The sequence below is a fragment of the Populus nigra genome, chromosome 6 (genome assembly GCF_951802175.1).
Source record: "Populus nigra chromosome 6, ddPopNigr1.1, whole genome shotgun sequence".
Taxonomy (NCBI): Eukaryota; Viridiplantae; Streptophyta; class Magnoliopsida; order Malpighiales; family Salicaceae; genus Populus; species Populus nigra.
This window is the reverse complement of record NC_084857.1, coordinates 3,021,126-3,041,503: the sequence shown is the minus strand read 5'-3', so window position 1 is coordinate 3,041,503 and position 20,378 is coordinate 3,021,126. Positions and strand designations below refer to the sequence as shown.

General features: G+C 34.3%; 2 protein-coding genes across 3 annotated transcripts; one reads left to right on the top strand and one right to left on the bottom strand.

Annotated features, from left to right (window-relative positions):
• The first annotated feature begins 9,503 nt into the window (after positions 1-9,503).
• LOC133697156 (uncharacterized) lies at positions 9,504-12,449 on the top strand. Of its 2 annotated transcripts, XM_062119555.1 has the most exons (3): positions 9,504-9,642; positions 10,133-11,930; positions 12,184-12,449. In XM_062119555.1, the coding sequence occupies exon 2, from the start codon at positions 10,439-10,441 to the stop codon at positions 11,891-11,893; it is 1,455 nt and encodes a 484-aa protein (XP_061975539.1). In that variant the 5' UTR covers positions 9,504-9,642; positions 10,133-10,438; the 3' UTR covers positions 11,894-11,930; positions 12,184-12,449. The 2 variants fall into 2 exon arrangements, with proteins under 2 accessions (XP_061975539.1, XP_061975538.1); XM_062119554.1 differs by lacking the exon at positions 12,184-12,449 and having other exon boundaries at positions 10,133-12,176.
• A 2,041-nt stretch (positions 12,450-14,490) lies between these two features.
• LOC133697243 (heat shock 70 kDa protein 4) lies at positions 14,491-17,392 on the bottom strand. Its single transcript, XM_062119691.1, has 2 exons — positions 17,015-17,392; positions 14,491-16,421 (listed from the first exon to the last, which is right to left on the bottom strand). Exons 1-2 carry the CDS (start codon positions 17,226-17,228, stop codon positions 14,689-14,691), a joined length of 1,947 nt encoding a protein of 648 aa, XP_061975675.1. The 5' UTR covers positions 17,229-17,392; the 3' UTR covers positions 14,491-14,688.
• Between the last annotated feature and the right edge of the window lie 2,986 nt (positions 17,393-20,378).

The following is a 20,378-nucleotide window of genomic DNA, read 5'->3' as shown; positions in this document are numbered from 1 at the left end:
TAATGTATGTATCATTTTGTTAGATATGGTGGTGGGTTTTGAGGGGACTGAAATCTTCATGCTGTTGCTTTCCAAAGCTACACGTCGAGTCTCGAAGTGAAAGATGGAATCTTCAATAATGCTGCTTTACATTATTGCTAATCAGCTTCCACTCTCCAATGGCTTATCACTTTGATGGGCTGCAATTGGTTGTGATAAGGCTTCAAATAGAACGGCACCTGAAACCAATAGCGACTAGGCATTATCCAGGACAGTCCTCTGATAAGGAAACCGTACTTTATACTTTTTTTAGCTGCTAGATGCATAATTATTTTATCTCAGGCTTTCATTTGCTTAATTTGTGCGCTATTGGCTGCGGAATTCTTACAGGACTCGGCCAATGGGGCTATGGTGCCTTGAATTCGTCATCGAAATTCGATGCCAAGTAGGAAAATTTAAAATTAAAATAAAATGCACATAACTCTGGTTTGACGCCTTTCGATTAAAAAAAAATCAATGATATTGATTCTACACTGCCCTTAAAGTACTGGTGATGCGTGTAAAATACTATCAGGGACGCCTAATTACATCTTTCTTGCTATTGACGAAAGCATGATTGCATCTTTAATATCTTCAAGTCTATGGATATCATGACAATTATTACCTAAGATGGTGTTTCTCTGTGTTTTTTTTAGTTTATTTTTTTTATAAATTATTGTAATATATTGATATAAAAAATATTATTTAAATATGTTTTTATATTTGTAAAAAAACACAGTAAAAATAACACACTTTTGGAACTACCTACTTGTTTAGGAGTGTTATTATGATTACTTTTCAAAGTGTTTTTCGTGTTAAAATGCATCAAAATAATATTTTTTTTATTTTTTTTAAATTATTTTTGAAATCAGCATATCAAAACAATTCAGAAAATATATAAAAACAAGTTTTAGCAAAAAAAAAAAAAAAATTTAAAAACACTGATACAACAGCATTTTCAAACGCCCAATAAAAATCCTCAGCGCTGGTTCTGCATATCTTCCAAGACATATTCAAACGCCCAATAAAAATCCTCAGCGCTGGTTCTGCATATCTTCCAATAATATGTCTTGATGTCTTTTCTCTTTATGTTTTCCTGTACCTACCCACTAATCAAATCGGACAGTATAGGCGTGGCCACGTTAGTCTAGGACAATCCAGCATCTTAAGTTCCTGATTAATCATGTACTAAAAACCACAAGTAAATCATGTTTCTTGTGTCACTGGATTTAAGCATATTCCTCGGTGATGTTCTTCTTCTTCTACGGGTTGATGAGAAGTTCCTATGAGAACTCAATACTCCGTGTTCGTGAATGTGATTGTAATTGTAATTGTGGGTTTTTTACTCTACCGAGAATTGACAATGATAGTGGGGGGATTTCGAAGATAATTTGATAGCTAAGAGTGGCTATATGTTTATTAAATATGCACCGAATGAGAAACAAAAACTCATCATGACGATCGGCCAATATATGACCTCGAAAATCTAAGAGTCCAGGTGCCATCCAGTCATTGCCGATTATGAAGTTATATAATACTTTGCTTATAAGGTACGGTTTATTCTGCGTAATAATCAAAATATTCTGTAGATTATTTTGTATTTATTTTTAAAAAATAATTTTTCTTATTTTTTTATATAAAATATTTTATAAAAACATTGTTCAACAAAAAAAAATTTATAGTCAACTTTGAAATTTAATTCATCTAAAACAATATTTCTAGTTAATAAAGTTTCATAAATTATTTTATAAAAAAAACTCAACGTATAGTATTATTATTATCATCATTTTATCATTACTTTCACGTCATCATAACTGAAAAATATTTTAAAAGAAAATATTTTAGTTTATATATAAAATATTCCAAGAAAAACCTTTTACATCTAACATTTTTCATTGTAACGTTTTCTTCTGGTTTGATGCTTGGCTTGTTTATGTGCGTGACAAAACATTAATGAATCCGGATTTCTAAACTACCTGTCCTTTAAACAGCCCCAGTAGCTGCCTTTACGTATTGGCTCTTCAACATTTTGATATGGAAAAAATTATCCACTGCTTGGAGCAAGACTACTTGATTACCTTCCGCGAGTTCTTAACCTGGTCAACGGATATGTAGAGAATAGTAATTTAGAAAATCATAACTCGACGTAAATTGAGTAAAAAAACTAAAGAATTAATTAAATTGAGAAGACTAAAAAAAAAGGACTGAAAAAAAAAACAGTAAAAAAAACTAATTAAACCAATTAGAATTTAAAAAAATGACTGGTTTGGTTTTGGTTTTGGTTTTACAAACCTGAAATAAAAAAAACCGAATTAAACGAACCCAAACTGGAAAAAACCGAGTCAGACCTGAAAACCAAACCAAATCAGAAAAAAACTAAACCAAACCGAAAAAATCGAGTGAAACTAGTTTGAACCGGTTTTTATTCTAAAAAACTAAATCGAAATCAGTCGGTTTGAACCGGTTTTGTTTTTTTATAAAAAATTAATTTAATTATTTTTTTATAAAAATCAAATAAAAAATGATCATCCCCTGTAACTAAAATTCCTGATTGTTATCATAATTAAAAAGTGGCGAGAAGACATCATTTCAGTATACCTAGCAGTCCTCTAAAAGTCACAATAATTAATAAACGGGTTCGAATAACCACTGTCTTCTGCCCCTTGATTTTGCAGTACTATATGATATAAGCAACAAGGTCTGGCTAATGTCAAATAATCTTATCCTCTAAAATAGCTGTACCCACACATATATGCTAACATGTTGAATCCATGCCTATTAAATTAAAATAATTAAATTTACATATTTGATTTTACTGGAAAATGTTTTTTTTAAATGACTGGTCATGTTTTAAATTTTACTATTATTTTTGAATTCATTGATTTTAATCAAACAAGATGAATAAAATAATAAAAATTTAAATATTTTATCATTTTATTCTTTATTAAATTATGATAATCTAATTTAAGATCTTAATAGTATTTCACAAAATACAAGGAAATCTCGGTCCGAATATTATCTGGTTATTGGATAGCCATTAACCATCCACTCACTTCTATCTATAATTCTATATACACATGAAAGATTCGTTACTATGTACCGAGTATCTGTACGAATAAAATCTCAGCCATTCATTTAAACAAATCCAGCGAGCTATACTTAATTGATATTACCAGTTATGTTTTACATAGAAAAACGAGACGGAGTTCCATGCTCTTGTCTGGTCAAAGCTCCGAGTACTCTGGCTGGGCCTGGCAAGATAGAAGTAGAACGCGAATTTCGCTGGTTTTTCCAACTTGTACGCGCGTGGAAATTAATATTTTATTTGTTTTCGTGTTTCTTTAAAAAATTTTAATTTTTTAATTTTAAATTAATATTTTTTTGTATTTTCAAACCATTTTAATGTGGTAATATTTAAAATGATTTTAAAAAAATAAAAAAATATATTATTTTAATATATTTTAAAATAAAAAATAATTATAATTACACTTTCAAACAACCACAAAGGCATTTCGCTGTTGCTTTTCAAACTTGCCCACTATTATTTAAAGCGAGAGAAGGAATCTTTAATAATGCAGCTAACTTCTTTTTTTTGGTTTGTTTTTCCTTCCATTAGTGTTTTAATGAAAATGTGATGGCCAATAGCTTATCACTTCGGCGGATTAGACGACCGCCCGCAGAAAAGACCTGGGCCTAGCCAATCACGTACAGCTATAATTAGAAGTGGCAGCAGTGCTGTACTGGGGAGGCGATGCCGTGGTTCATGCATCGGGATTTTTTTCATTTTTATAAGCTGACTTTGTGACATTATCAAGAATGTGGTCGTGTTGTTATATGATCCCATGCAATAATTGTTCTGAAAAATAGAAGAAGAAAGGAAACCTATCCCAAACCGGATGAGCGCACCCTCTGAACTCTACTATATACTTTTTATTCACTTTGTTTTATTTCCTGCTATAAAAAATAATTAACAATCCATTTTATCTATCAATCAAATCTATTTTTTAAAGTATTTAATAAAATAATAATGATTTTAAAGTTTTAATTTAAAAAAGTCATATTGTAGCATATTTCTCGCTTTCAACTTGCAGCCTATAGTGCTTATTTACATGCTTTAGTCTGTTTTTTAAAATATTTTTTATTTGAGAAAAATATTAAATTAATATTTTTTAAAATATTCTTTTAAGATTTTAAAATGGTGATGTTAAAAATAAATAAAAGATGTAAAAAAAATATTTTAATATATTTTTAATTAGAATATATTTTTAAAAAATATCATGAATCATGTTATTGATAACACATTTAATCGAGCAAGTTTAATCAATCATGGTTTGAATGACTTATCTAATATGATATTAAATTGATATTTTTTTTAAAAAAAATATGATTTTAAAGTGATAATATCAAAAATAAATAAAAAATGTATTTTTAATTAGAATATTTTGTTTAAATAATATAAACCATGTTATTGATCAGACATTTAATTAGCAAGTTTAAACAATCATGGTTTGGATGACTTATCCAGCATGACAGACTTTGACTTTATTTTTGAATATTCGAGCACAAAAGCGTGTGAACTATTGACGAAATTGGTCTTGGTTCACGAAGCTGGGAAATGTGGTGGTTTTTTCTACGAGTGGTAGGCTGATAGTCGTTTATTTTCAAGACACGACAACGTCTCTGAGAGAGTGGATGACGTAATATCTCCGCGTCCTTGAAGCTTCCCGCCTCCTTCCTCTTCTTTTCCACAGCAGTAGTTTTACTTTTATCCACTCTTGTAACAAACATCAGAATATCTTAACTTGTGATTCTTAAATATCTGTCATCCATGTCACCGTATGCTTGGACAAAAAGTATTGAAGAAACAGTACTTTCCAGGTGATTATCTCCAACAACCTCTCCAGAAACTTTTATTGGGCTAATGGTTTTTTTTTTTTTAAGAGTTTGGTTATTGCTGTTTTTTAAAGAATTTTTTATTTAGAAATATATTAAAATAATATTTTTTATTTTTAAAAAATTATTTTTGACATCAGCATATTAAAATGATTTAAAAACACTAAAAAAATATTAATTTTTTTTTTCACAATCTTCTTGGAAGTGTTTTTCCCTAACACAATTGCACAATCTTCCTGGAAAAGATTCTCCTCAGTACGATCGCACAATCTCTTTTGTGTGATTGCATAGTCTCCTAGAAAGGGTTCTCTTTAGGGCGATTGCACAACCTCTTTGGAAGGGGTTTTTCCTAATACGATTGCACAATCTATTTGAAAAGGGTTCTCTATAATGCAATGGATCCACTCTCCATAACAACTTGACATGGCCAACCTTAACAAAACAACAAGAATAACATAACTCTCCATATTGGCTCTCATACCTTATGTTATCTTTGGGGGTGATCTCAAATCTCTCACTCTCAGGTTTGATTTCTTTCTTGTAGGTAGCTCTCATGCCCCATGTCATTCTCATAGAGGCTATAAACCTTGAACTTTTAAAAACTACAATAACTATATAAGGAAGGAATTTACTTGGTATTCATGGTGCAACCACATTACCCTTATTAGGTTCCCAATGCACGCGAAAGCTAAAAATAACAGTTCAACAAATAACATAAAATTATTTTAGAGGCAAAAGGGGTTGTATGTGTGAGCCTAAATTCACAAGTTTATTTTTCAAAAAATAGTATAAAATTAAAAAATAATAAGAAAAATCACAAAAATTGCAAAAACCAAAGCCAACTATGAGATTCTTTATATCTAAAAATCTAATGGTTCGTATAGCATTGCAATGGATACTATAAGGAAAATGACCTATAAATCTCTTGTAATGATTTGAGCATGATCCAATGATGGGATAAAAAAATGACGGTCTTTTTAGTTGTTTTTTGGTATGGCGCGGCCAGACCCCTTCTTAGTTATAGACATGTCCTAGTAGTTCATATATGCACTAAGAAATTATCTAAATACAAGCTCATCCTCCATGGTTTTCTTCACCTACTAGAAAAAATCTCTGAATATAGGTTTCTCTATGGTTTACCTCTACATACTTAGAGTTTTCCTTTAAAAAAGTGGTGCACACCCCACCACATGAGCTTTCTAGTTTTTTATCGGGGGTTTTCACCCTGCTTTTCATAAATAAAAAAACTTGTTGTACCGAGTATTTTTATAAGTATTTGTATATAAATATCATAAAAACTTGGGGTTATCGATGAACCCAATTTCAAGGGCTCAAAGAACCCCTCAACAAATCTCTCTCGCGCTCAGACAGGGGAAGGACCCCTTCCTCCACTGGGCTTGGCCAAAGGACAAACCTTTCTTATTTGAGCTCATACAAGGGAAGAACCCATCATCCACACTGGGATAACTGCATTTTGGATCCCACTCTCCCTGCACCTATTAGGTGTATAAAAGTCCTTCAAGGACCCACAATATTTTCATCTACATTAATACATGTGTATGAGATATTTTATCCTTATAATACTATAAGAGCAATATTACACTTTGGTAATTCATTTTCATGAAAAGACTTATGGGCTATAACTAGACCATGAATCCTCTAAATAAAAGGTTCGAAATCTTCATTATGTACTGCATATTTATTTTTAGAGTTTTTCTCTGTAATATTATTGCATTTTCTCTAAAAAAACCATTGACTTAATCATCACAAAATCTTCAAATTCATCAAAGAGAACATTTTATGAGTATCGGGCACCGAGCCATCAACCACCTAAAATGGAGAACGAAACAAATAGTTTAAAAATTAATCGATTATCCAAGACATAAGCCTTACTCCCAGACTACTTGAATTTTTCAGGACATTATCACTAATATTTTTTTTTTATGATCGTGGATATAAAATATAAATGTTATAGTTATCAAATATGATCTGGTACGACAAGTTGATTGGGTGACTTACCAATATAAAATTTAGCTTTATCTGGATCTGTTTTTTACCAATTTAAGAAGTTGAACCATTTATTTTTTAATTTTTAAAATTAAAATAGCACCGTTTTAGATTGAAATTAAAAAAAAAATTGGAGCTGATTTTAGCATGTCTCATCTAAATTTAACAAAATTAATCAAGTTATGAATTGACCCTTCAAATCACCTGAATTCAATCAAGTTTTTAAATGGGTTTTAAGACAGAGTCAACAAATCCATAGCCAAAACTTTAGTCGATTTAAACCTCAAACTATGTTTTGATAACCATAGTATTCGGCAATAAAATGAGTAAGGACAGGGAAAGTAAATAAATTACCGGATATCCCTATAAATGAGGTCACAGTAGAAACTGAGGGAACAAATATTATGAAGAGACCCATGCCTCGCAGGGATTTGGTGTTCTCGAGGTGACGTCTATCCTCTTAATTTACAAGACAGTCCTTGAGATCACGTGACCGGACAGTTCCGTTAAGACGAGGTTTCAGAAGATTAAATGCCATAGATTGACGTGCTTGTTTGGATACCAAGAGTTTGTTTGCATGAATATTAAAAATTATGTTTTAAAGTGTTTTTATTTTAAATATATATATAAAAAATTAATTTTTACATCAACAAATTAAAACAATAAAAAATATATATAAAAATAACATACAATAAAAAAAATAAAATTTTAAATAAATAATATTTTGACTACACTTGATTATTATACAAAAAATAATTTATAACAAAAAAATAAAATTTTAAATAAATAATATTTCAAGTACACTGTCAAATACCCAATTATTTGATGAATCAAATCCAAATAAATATTTTCATGCATTTCAAAAAGAATAGTGAAATCAATCAATGATTCGCTAGTAAATGTCATATCAGGTTATTTAACTACAAGGGCCAGCTAGATCATGGATGAAAATGAAAATAAGTTATTTCGAGGAGTGTGAAATGCGTACTTAGTTTTTTTTTTTGTTAAGTGGTTATTTAAAAAAAAATTAAAATTAAAATATATTAAAATATATTAAAATAATTTTTTTATATTAATATATTAAAAACAACAAAAAATATTTTAAAAATTATTATTTTAGTTTTTTTCAAGTAAGTCCAAACTACCATAATATCATATGAATTTAGTATTTTTTCAAATAAAAAACACATTTTAAAAAGTACAAACTACAGTAATGTCATATGAGCATTTAGCCCGAGATATTTTTTTAATCAAGGATTTTATTTTGTTTTATCAATGAATAAATACACATATTGCCAGATTAGTTTATGGAATATTAAAAAAAAAATACATATGAAATTGCATTTCAAATATATTTGTCTCAAAAAGAAATTTTTGATTGACCAAATTAGACCATGATTAAATTCATTAAAGTTTTGACAAAATCAAGCATAAGTCATGAAAAGGAGAGCGATGTTGCAATATCGAAATAATAAAAGGAAGCACTTATAGTCGTAGAATGATCTTCATTTGCATCCACTTGAAACATTTCACATCGTGACAAATTGCGTGTTTTTTCTCCCATAACCCAAATAAAACAATAGCTAGATTCCAAAACTAAAATATCCATCAATAAATTTAAAACTTAAATACAAATATCATATTATTTCACCTTATATGCAATAAAGATGCAATTTTTTTTATAACTTTTAATTTTTTTATTAACAATGTTCAAGTGTACCTCAACTAATCTCACAAGCCTTGAAGTTAACGACCATATAAACCTTCAGCGGCCTTGAGGTTTGTAAGACTCGAACCAATAAAAAACCTGATTAGTTGAGATATATTTTTCAGGATTAGCTTTTAAATTTGATCCATGGATCGAGTAAATTGAGGGACGGTATTAAGAAATTAAAAAACAAATCCTAATTGCAACTCTAATTATAAATCAAATCCAGCTCCATGTCTAGCTTAGAAAAAAGTCGTAACTTCCAGGAACGCACATGCAAGCAAAAGAAAAAAGGGAAGCGCTCAGCGTGAAAAACTTAATTAAAAAAGAAAAGAAAATGGGAACTGCACTCTTATCCTCTCGTAAGAATGGGAGATTCTATCGAGGGGGAGTTTGTTTTGCACTTTAATGGTAGGTAGCTTACTTGAGCATGTGCTGGGCGTGTGTTCGGCATTATGATTGTTTTTATATTTACAGTTTTTATAAAATATATTTTTAGTTAAAATTGTTATGAAATAAATATTTATATGTAAAATAAATAAAAAAATAGATTATTTTAGTTTATATAAAATTAAAATTATATGATTATGTATGGAATTTAGTATGAAAAAATTAACTAATAAAATGATTTTTTTTCCTATAATTAATTTTTTTTATCACAATAACAAAAGTAATCTAAAGTTGTAGTAAATACAAAGGGAATACAAAAAATGTACTATCACCCCATGTTGTCTCCCCGTTTTTATCTTTTTGCCCTTTTTTTCTAACAGCTTTTAACACACAAGACGCCAATTTTGACCCCTCCAATTGCTCTTATCACCGTTACTTAACGTCAACCATTATCCAAACGGTAGGGTTAACTGGCGCAGGTCTTTCCTAATTCACTCCGTCTCTTTAAAACACACTCCGTTACTATCTCCACACTCTCCTTCTCTCTCCCCCCCATCTCTCTCTAAGAATAGGGATCGAGTGCGAAAGTCTCCGTTTCGGGTGGATTTTGAAGCCTCTCTTTTTAGGTAATTTTCGAATCTCCTTGATTTTGTCTTTTTAATTCTAAATATTTTTTTTCTTCTTTTTGGGATTATGGGGTTATATTTTTGGTGAATTTGATTGCTTTCAATCTGTAACTTTATTTTCTTACTATTATCAGAGAATTTGTATTAGATTCCAGGGCTTAACGAGTCGTTACTCGTTTTGGATTGTTTTTCACTTTTTGGTTCTTAATAAGTTTGAATAGAATTTAGAGTATCGATTTTAGAGTGTTTTTTTCATCTGGGTTTTCTTTTAAATCTGAAGTTTTCACTTTATGTTTCTTCATTTCTTGTTTGAAAATAAGAGATTTCTCTTAGAAGCTATTATTTTCTTTGTTTTCTTGGCATCCAGGTAGTGGGTTTTTTTTTTAAAAAAAAAAAAGTGTAAAGAGTGTATTAGACTATTAGTAGTTAGAAGTGGAAAAGGGTTTTGAGTTTTTTTTGGGTTAATTTTTTTTTGTTTTGATTTTTCCAGGTTGCCGATGAGCTAATGACACCAATATTAAAATTTTCTGTTTTGCTGATTCTTTGATGAAACTCTGCGAATTGTTGTTGGGGGAATTGGTGGGGATTTGAAATCATGAAGATGTTTATGAGCTGCTTGTTTGGTTTTGTTGATTGAGGGTGCGAAGGTCTGTAAATATATAGATATATATATATATATCTATATTTTTTGTTTTTGGTTTTTATTCGCTTGTCCAATAAAGATGTTAGTCATCAGCCTTTAGTAGTTGTGGTGCCGGGATTGCAAATCACAAGCCCAGAAGCAAGAAAAACAGTGATGGGGGAAGCTCTTCTAACGACTTTATCGATGGAAAATTATCACCCATCTACTCTTCTTTCGATGGATTCAGGTTCTCTTGCACACGATGAGTTGGAGAGGGAGATGAACCGGTCAATCATTCTTTCACGGCCTCCTGATATCAATCTCCCATTGTCATCTGAGCCTAGTCCACCTCCTCCCCTTACTTGGAATGATCCGTGTGACATCCTGGATGTAGGTCTTGGGCCTCAGATCTATGAGACTGAGACAATTGTCACTATTCCAAAAATTGCAAAGAAATGTGCGAAACGCCTGGATAGCATTTGGGGTGCCTGGTTCTTCTTTAGCTTCTATTTCAAGCCTGTTTTGAATGAGAAGTCGAAATCCAAAATAAATAGGGATAGTAAGGGTGTTTCTGGGTTTGAGAAATCTGATTTGCAGCTTGATGCTTTTTTGGTTCAGCATGACATGGAGAACATGTACATGTGGGTGTTCAAGGAAAGGCCTGAAAATGCCCTGGGTAAAATGCAACTGAGGAGCTACATGAATGGGCATTCTCGCCAAGGGGAGCCCCCATTTCCATTCAGTGTTGACAGGGGCTTTGTCCGGTCTCATAGGATGCAGAGGAAGCATTACAGGGGTCTCTCCAATCCTCAGTGTGTTCATGGTATTGAAGTTGTTCGATCACCTAATCTTGTTAATCTTGATGATGAAGAGCGGAAGAGGTGGGTGGAGCTTACAGGCCGAGACATCAATTTCTCCATTCCTTCTGAGGCAAGTGATTTTGGTTCATGGAGGAACCTTCCAAGCACAGAATTTGAGCTTGAGCGCACCCCAGCTGCACTAAAGAGTAATGGAAATGCCCCCCCAAGAAAGTTGCTTAATGGTACGGGTCTGAATCTGTCTACCCAGTCCTCGGACCACAGCAGTGGTGAAGGCCTTGACTTGTCTCCTATTAGCAACAAGCGGAAGCATTGCAATGATGATGAATTTTTGCATTCCGTTGATATGAATACCCATCCGGTTGAGCCAACGTGGTTAAACGAGTTCAGTGGGGTAATGAAGAATGTAAATGGGCCTGTTACAGCAGCGAAAACAATATATGAGGATGATAAAGCCTTTTTAGTCATTGTCAGCTTGCCCTTTGCAGATCTTCAAAGGGTCAAAGTTACTTGGAGGAATACTAAATTGCACGGTATTGTTAAGATATCTTGTACAAGTACAGCTTGCATGCCATTTATTAAGCGGCATGATAGGACATTTAAGCTAACAGATCCAACACCAGAGCACTGCCCTCCAGGGGAATTCATTAGGGAAATTCCCCTCCCAAACCTGATTCCCGAAGATGCAAAGCTGGAAGCATACCGCGATGAGACAGGAACAGTGCTTGAAATTATTGTGCCCAAGCATCGTGTAGGACCAGAAGAACATGAAGTTCGTGTATGCCTCCGGCCCCCTCCTTGGAGTGAATGAGCATTTGTCAACCTGAAACAGGCATTGGTTTGAAGATGTAAGGATGGCTAGAGTGTTTGGTGCTTCATTGTTTACTAACCTCATTCCATGAAGCAATCTATGAAATGATATTTTCCCTTTTGCTAGATGAAACTTCATGTCTTTTCTTTTATAGGTTTATATTTGCGATTCATGTTTAAACTGGGTGGCTTTACCAAGTAAATTATTCTTATTCCCCAAGGGAAGAACTCTAATTGCTCATTTGACTTCGGAATGCACTAATGACCGCTTTGCTTTTTTTAAACTTTCAGCTCCTTGGACGTGTTTCAAGGGATGAGCATGGACTTGTAACCTCATGTTTGCATCCATTTCTGTGTTGTGCTACTTGTGTGACCTTATAAATTGTTTATGGAGTATGCTTGCTGCTGCTTGCAAATGTAGTATGGATTAAATAGAGGTTGTTAGGTAGCGAGAATACTCCTGTCAGTGCTATCTTCTACTGATTGTATAGCTGTTTGAATATTTGTTTTAGATAATGAGAATAATGAAGGCATTTACTATCTGTTTTCTGTTCAAAGCTGGATTAAATTTCTGTTCATGTTAAAGCCCGGCTGCAATGATGGTCAGCAGAGTATATATTTTTTTTTTGCGATTAGTTAGGTTGTATGGCCTAAGTTTCCGTCTTCCTTTTGATCTGGGGGTGATAGGCAAGTTGAATCCCCAGGGAAACGGAACTCACTTACTGCAAAAGGGTCCCTAGCGGCTCCCAGTCATAATAAAGGCGAATGGGTACAGTTATCATTTTCTTTTCACGGGCTGCATGAAGTAATGGTTAGTCGTAGCTTGTTCTTAAGACGAGGCGTACTCAGATTATACAGCCTGGTTATTCTGGTTAGTAGCAGTTTTCATGTCGCAAAGTGCTCCATTGTGGGAACTCGTGTGTTGTGCTGGCTATGTGCAGGTCATGTATCGATTTAACTCTCGTTGATGACTGCTGGTCTCGAATTTCTTGTTCACTAGTCGCTGTTCCTTTGTTTTCAGATTTTCCTTGTCACCGACCTGTTCACGTGTTCATTTCCTGGGAGAATATCCCAATATTATTGGAGGCCATCACCATGATTTCTGATTCATCAGGTTTATGTACGTTGAACTCTGCTAAGATCATGGGTGCATCGATCTTGGATATTAATAAACTCAATTAACTGCCCAAGTCAATTATTCTTGCCGACAATCTCCACGTGTATAACTACGACTCTTGCCAAACTCCAAGAAGGGTAACACGTGGAGGCAGTTGCCAGTGATCATAACAAGAAGAAGCACTTGCCGGATGGAAGTTACATTTGATACGTTGACCACTAACTGATTATAGGCTATATGAAGGTTGAAATTGTCGAAGGAGGCAGAATCACTAACCGTGGATAGCTTATGACGTTGAATTGGAGGGTGGCATTGCTGGTGGCTAGAATTTTTTAGGGCTCGTGATTAGATGCTTGCCCAGATGGAATTATAGGGCTCAAGAAACAGTAAATAATGAATCTAAAACAGAATTGTTTCCCACTTTCAAGAGAAGAGACGATCCTCGTTGTATTAGGGAGTGTTTGGTAGACTGAATTTTGCATGTTTTGTGTTTGATGTGCATTGTATGGAACTGAATAATTTGTTTTGTTTTGTATTTAGTAGATATTGTACTAGATAGAATAACATACTACAATGAAAACAATATTTTTGTCTATTTAATGTTTGAATTGTAGATTATAATATATATTGCTTTATAAATCAAAACCTTAAAAAAGTATTCAAATATAAAGTTAAGGTAAAATATTGAAAGTCTATTTTACCCTGTATTACTGTGAAATCTATATTTATTTATAAAATAATTAAATATTATTTTTTCACCTTATTTTATATTTAGTGTTGGAATTATAAATATTATAATAACTCTAGTTATAAAACCTAGATTGACCTTTCAGGTCAACTCGGGATTCGACAGACCTATAAATATTTTTTAGTTAAAACAAGTTTGCTTTGGTTTTTTTTTTTAAATTGGTCAACTCAAGTTGATATTTTCCTCGACCCTTGCATCGGGTCGATCATCTAATCAGGTTTTAAAATTATGATAATAACTATTTTTATTTTTATTTCGACTCGGATCAACTTGGGTTGACCCTCTCAACCTGTAACCTAGGCACTGCCTCAGGTGCACCCTCGAGTTGTGTTTTAAAACTATAATAATAATAATAATAATTATTATTCTTGTGTTAACCCGACTCTATTTAGGTTAATCCTCCTCACCAATGACTAGTTTTGTCTTGGGTTGATTCACGAACTAAATTTTAAAAGTATAATATTAATTATTTTTATTTTTATATTAACTTGATTCAACGATCAACTAATATTATATTTATTTTTATATATAACACGTGATCCTAATATTTTTTTAATGGAACAAAAATTTTATTATCAAAACAGCTTAATATCTCAATTTTAGGATCATCTACGCGCAAATGATAGGCTATAAGCTTCTGCTACCTCGTCATGTAAAACAAATGGATAGAGAATACAAAGAAATAATTCCAAGTGGATTCCCAATACTATCAACTCAAAATATTAGATGAAGGTTGAGAGAAAAAAACAAAGAAAATACATTTAAATTAAAACGGGAAAATAAACTGGGTTCTTCACAAGAGAGCCACTACCACTCGGCAAGTGGACAAACAGGGGTAGACAACAAAATCAAGCCCAAATTAACCATAACAAAAGCCAGTAAAGGCAGCTAACATGAAACCCAAGCAGAAAATGTTCGAGGAGAATTTCAATCAATCGACTTCTTCAATCTTAGGGCCAGCACCACTGCCACCAGTCGATGGAATATCTTCATCCATGCTGCCACCCATGTCAGGACCAGCGCCTTGATACATCTTGGCAATTATAGGATTGCAAATGCTCTCCAGCTCTTTCATCTTGTCCTCGAATTCATCAACCTCCGCAAGCTGGTTGCTGTCCAACCACTGAATGGCCTGATCAATTGCATCCTCGATTTTCTTCTTATCAGCTGGGTTAAGTTGGGATCCAATCTTCTCATCCTTCACGGTGTTCCTCATGTTATAGGCATAATTTTCCAAGGCATTTTTAGCTTCAACCTTCTTCTTGTGTTCCTCGTCCTCAGACTTGTACTTCTCAGCTTCCTGTACCATTTTCTCAATCTCCTCCTTTGACAGCCTTCCCTTATCATTAGTGATTGTAATCTTGTTCTTCTGGCCAGTAGTCTTGTCCTCAGCAGAGACGTTCAAGATACCATTGGCATCAATATCAAAGCACACGGTGATTTGAGGAACACCCCTTGGTGCTGGAGGAATGCCAGATAGCTCAAATTTGCCCAGTAAATTATTGTCCTTTGTCCTTGCTCTCTCACCCTCAAAAACTTGGATCAAGACACCAGGTTGGTTGTCTGAATAGGTGGAGAACACCTGCTCCTTCTTTGTGGGAATGGTGGTGTTTCTTGGAATTAAAACAGTCATGACACCTCCAGCTGTTTCCAATCCCAGAGAAAGTGGAGTGACATCCAAAAGTAGCAAATCTTGTACCCTCTCATTGCCCTCACCACTCAAGATTGCAGCCTGGACAGCAGCACCATAAGCAACAGCCTCATCAGGGTTAATGCTCTTGCAAAGCTCCTTCCCATTGAAAAAGTCCTGCAACAACTGCTGCACCTTGGGGATTCTAGTAGAACCACCAACAAGGACAATGTCATGGACAGTGCTCTTGTCCATCTTAGCATCCCTCAAACACTTCTCTACAGGCTCCATACACTTCCTGAAAAGATCCATGTTAAGCTCCTCGAATCTAGCACGTGTAATGGTCGAGTAGAAATCAACCCCCTCAAACAGGGAATCAATCTCGATGGTTGTCTGAGCAGTGGATGAGAGAGTTCTCTTGGCCCTCTCACAACCAGTCCTCAACCTCCTTAGAGCTCTGGGATTTCCACTAATATCCTTCTTATGCTTCCTCTTGAACTCCTGAACAAAGTGATTCACCATTCTGTTGTCGAAGTCCTCACCTCCAAGGTGGGTATCTCCAGCAGTGGCCTTCACCTCAAAGATACCCTCTTCAATGGTAAGAAGAGAGACATCAAAAGTACCACCACCCAAATCAAAGATGAGCACATTCTTCTCACCAACACTCGTTGCCTTCTTGTCAAGACCATAAGCGATAGCAGCGGCAGTGGGTTCGTTGATAATACGCATGACATTTAGACCGGCAATGACACCAGCATCCTTCGTGGCCTGCCTTTGAGAGTCATTGAAGTAAGCAGGGACAGTAACTACCGCATTATTGACAGAGGTGCCAAGGAAAGCTTCAGCAATCTCACGCATTTTAATGAGAACCATTGAAGAAATCTCCTCGGCAGAAAATTGTTTCTCCTCGCCCTTGTAGGTAACCACAATCATAGGCTTGTCACCAGGACCAGCAACGACCTTGAATGGCCAGAGCTTGATATCACTCTGAACTGAAGGATCGCTGAATCTCCTACCAATCAAACGCTTTGCATCTGCGATTCACGTAAAAAATACGCCATCAGTGACCAGCATACTTGTAGAATTAGTGCATAACCACAATAAGAATTGACAAGCAGCGTTGTTAATTGTTTTAGCTTCACTATTATTCTGATCCCCACAAAATTATGAATCCGGTGACTGTCTGGTTCACACTAATCAATACACTTCATTTTTATTCTCCTAGACAATAAACCATGGATAAATCCTAACCAGATATCACTTTTCCAAACAAGATTTCATTTAATTTTGTGCTTGACCAAAGACCGTGTTTCTCTATATATTAATGTAATTAATCACACATAATTAGGACAGGACATATGTTATCTATCCTAATCCTTCGCCAAATCAAGCGATTGATACTAAGAACCTGTAAATCTACACCTTAACTCCAAGATAATCAGTAATTTAACATTAAGCTCTGCCTTTATTTCTGACACTGTAGTCGCAACTGCTTCATCCGTGCTATGTAAATAAAAAATTAAATTCAAAGCAAATTACAATTTTTCAAACAGTCTAAAAAAAACAAATATATGATCCTACAAGATCACAAAGGAAAAGAAATGAGGTTTTGAATTAATGCACTCACCAAAGACGGTGTTGATGGGGTTCATGGCGACCTGGTTTTTAGCAGCATCGCCAATCAAACGCTCTGTATCAGTGAAAGCAACATAAGACGGAGTCGTTCTGTTGCCTTGATCATTAGCTACGATTTCAACTCTGTCATGTTGCCATACGCCGACGCATGAGTATGTTGTGCCTAGATCGATACCGATCGCTGGCCCTTCTCCTTTTCCTGCCATTGTTGATTTAACAAAATAAACTACAAAGTTAAGACTAAGACTAAGATCGAGAGCAGAGAATTATTTTAAGCTTGATGATTTCTGAAAGACGCTGAAATTTGAAGTAGAAAGAGCCGTTTTTATGCATGTTTTTCTGGGTTTCGAGAAGAATCGATTAGTGAAATATGAGCGGTTGGATTTAAGATATTAATGGCCGGTAAGTTTCTCGTTGGTTCGTGAAGTTTCTTTTTTTGTATTTTATTTATCTTCCTTGCGTCAAAGACACGGGAACCAAATCTAGCTTCTTCCCGCGTGATTCTCTATTCATTTTTAATTGGAAAGCCCGATCGATATTGGGCCCATAACGAGGCAGCCCAACACTCCTTTATTTTGAGATGGGCCCGTCTCCCCTTGAATCTCATGTTTATTTTTCAGCAAACCTAAAAAAAGAAACCCAAAGCTCATGGGGACAATCTCTATTACATATCTCCACGAATTACAAAGATTTATTTTTCTTTTATTTATTTAAGGCTACCCAACAAAGTATCTCCTATTGCTTTTCAAAGTAATTATTATTTAAAAAATATATTAAAATAATTTACTTTTTATTTTTTATATCAGAATTATTCAAAAATATTTTAAAAAATTAATTTTAATTAAAAATTTAGATTTTGTAAAACACTTCTTGGCTGCCGACATCTTTGTTATTTAATAAATAAGTTAAAGTTATTAGAACCCAAATCTGCTTTATTAAAAGAATTTATAGAATACACGATCACTATGTAATTTTTAGTTCATAAATATGAAATTTGTGTGAGTCTTCTTTCCGAGAATATTCAAAAGTTGATAGCATTTTTTAGGAGTAAAAATGTTTTTTATATAAAAATTTATTATTTTTAAAATAAAATTAACGTACGTTTATTTTAAAAGAACATTCTTCTCAAGACTGGGAGAGAGGCACAGTTTTGAAATTTTTTGTGGTTGCAGACATGAAGCAATTCTTTTTATTACTATAATCGATTAAAAGTAATTCACAGCAATTTATGTAAACACGCCCTTCAAAATAATATAAGATTCCGATCAATTACGAGACGAAAACTGGCCGCATTCATACAGTACTGGCAACATTCTCATGTGCAAGAGGTTGACCGTTTCCTTTTGATGTTCATTTTAATTAATGATTTGCTTTTCCGGGAGGTGAAACAGCCTGTTAGTTTCCTGCGTGCTCTTTGTTAAGGTTTTCAGGCTATTCTCTATGATCTCCTGGCCTGGTAATGAGGTTTTGTATATTTGTTGTCGATCTTGATAGTTAATGAAACTACCAAGGTATAAGAAAAACGCACGTCATATGCAAGATGCTGGAGCAGCAGGACTTCCAGTAATGAAATAGAGATCGTGCAATGTGCTTAAGTTGTGAAAACTATTCATATCTCAAAACCTAACAATATCATTATCAATTTCTGGAAGAAAATACATTCTTCTGCAAGTTTGCAGTGGAGATGTTTGATGTCTAAAACATTTGACCTACAAATGGCACCATCTCTTTTATTGATTGAGCAAGAAAAGGCCCTCTCTCCAATCTCAGACATGGATAGAAGATCTGTGCCGATTTCCGATCGGGCTGGGGCCTGATGGAGCCTTGTGAATAGTGTCTTTGAACTTGGTTCCGGATTTCTACAATAAATGGAAAGGGGGGTGATCAGTTTCTACCATAGAAATTAAAAGTGTAATAAAGAAGATTGTATGAGGATACCAGAAATATATGTAGAAGCAAGCACCATACTCACCCAAGAAGCTAGTTTATATCTGGGGGACCTCAATTTTGGTTGTGCATTTTTTAGCCTGGTATCAACTACATGAAGAATAAAAAAGAATGAGTTCATTTGTTCTTACTCCATTCTTAAAAGAAAATTCAGTTTACTTCACCTCATGTGTCATCAAGCTTAGAAGTATAGTTTCTTGCCTGATTTTGCAGCTTGAACCACGATTCCTGCAGAGTAATGACACTGATCAGAAGCTATGAGGAATGCAAGGAGAGCATATGCTAGAATCTGCTTTCTCTTCATTTTGGGCACAAGAATACGCAGGGTTTGAGTTAACACTGAACAGGGAAGATAGGACGTGGGGGCTTAATAAGCATGAAGAACATTATATACTGATTCACTTCATAATTAATCATTGCTCAGTTTGAATCTATGGAAGTTCATTTAAAGTTGTCTGGGAATCCTATGCCACTGTCCATACAGATTCAAGCTAATGAAGCTAGAAATGTTGATTCTTGTCATTGTACGTTGACTTTTGCATGGTTAATATTGCGCAAATCATATAAGAAAGCCATCAATTCTGCTGCCCTCCTAGTGCCAAGCCAAAAGCTTGTCACAACAGCTGTGCTAGAGCACTGCTAGTATGAAATGTTGGGATTTTCCATCCAAATTGCTATGCTGCATGCATACTAATTCTCTAATCAGATTTTTTACAATTTATATATGTTTATAAATTCCACTAGCACGCTTGGAGCGAAACGCAATGTCTGGTATGCTCAGCTTAGCATCTGAGCGCTGCTTCTTTCCAAGACTCCTCTACTAACAATATATATTGTCCATGATGTGTCTTTCGGGAGCTAATTATTGCCATCTATTTTTTTTTTACTAAATCAAGCTATCCTGCTCCTGACGAGAAGAGCGAATATACAGTTTCGTAGGAAACGAGCCCTTTTAACTGTGCAGCTGCATGAAAGATTTAAAAGGCACCACGTTACTCTTGCAGTGGGTGTCTTCTCTCTATTGGCAGTGATTTTCTAAATGTCAAAGAGCCTAGGCAGCCCTTTCAAGATCCACGGCACTCTACAGCAAAAATTCGGTGTATTCTTTAGATGCCTAGAGTGGGACACCACTTGTAAGAGAGGAGAGCTTATCCAAGATAATGATGCTGCATGCCTGCTTGACTTGCTAATGAGACGAGTTATGATCATGTAGTTATCACTATTAATAAAGATTTTTTGTCTGCATTTTTCTAGTCTTATTAGGTCATTGATTACATTCTCATTTAGGCTTGTCGATCAAAAGTTGTTTGGCTGCTTTGGATTCCTGTTGTGCTTGTGGTTGACCTCATCACTCCAACTTTTTGACACTCCTTGTTCATGAACGCGCCATGATAAAACACTTTTTTTTT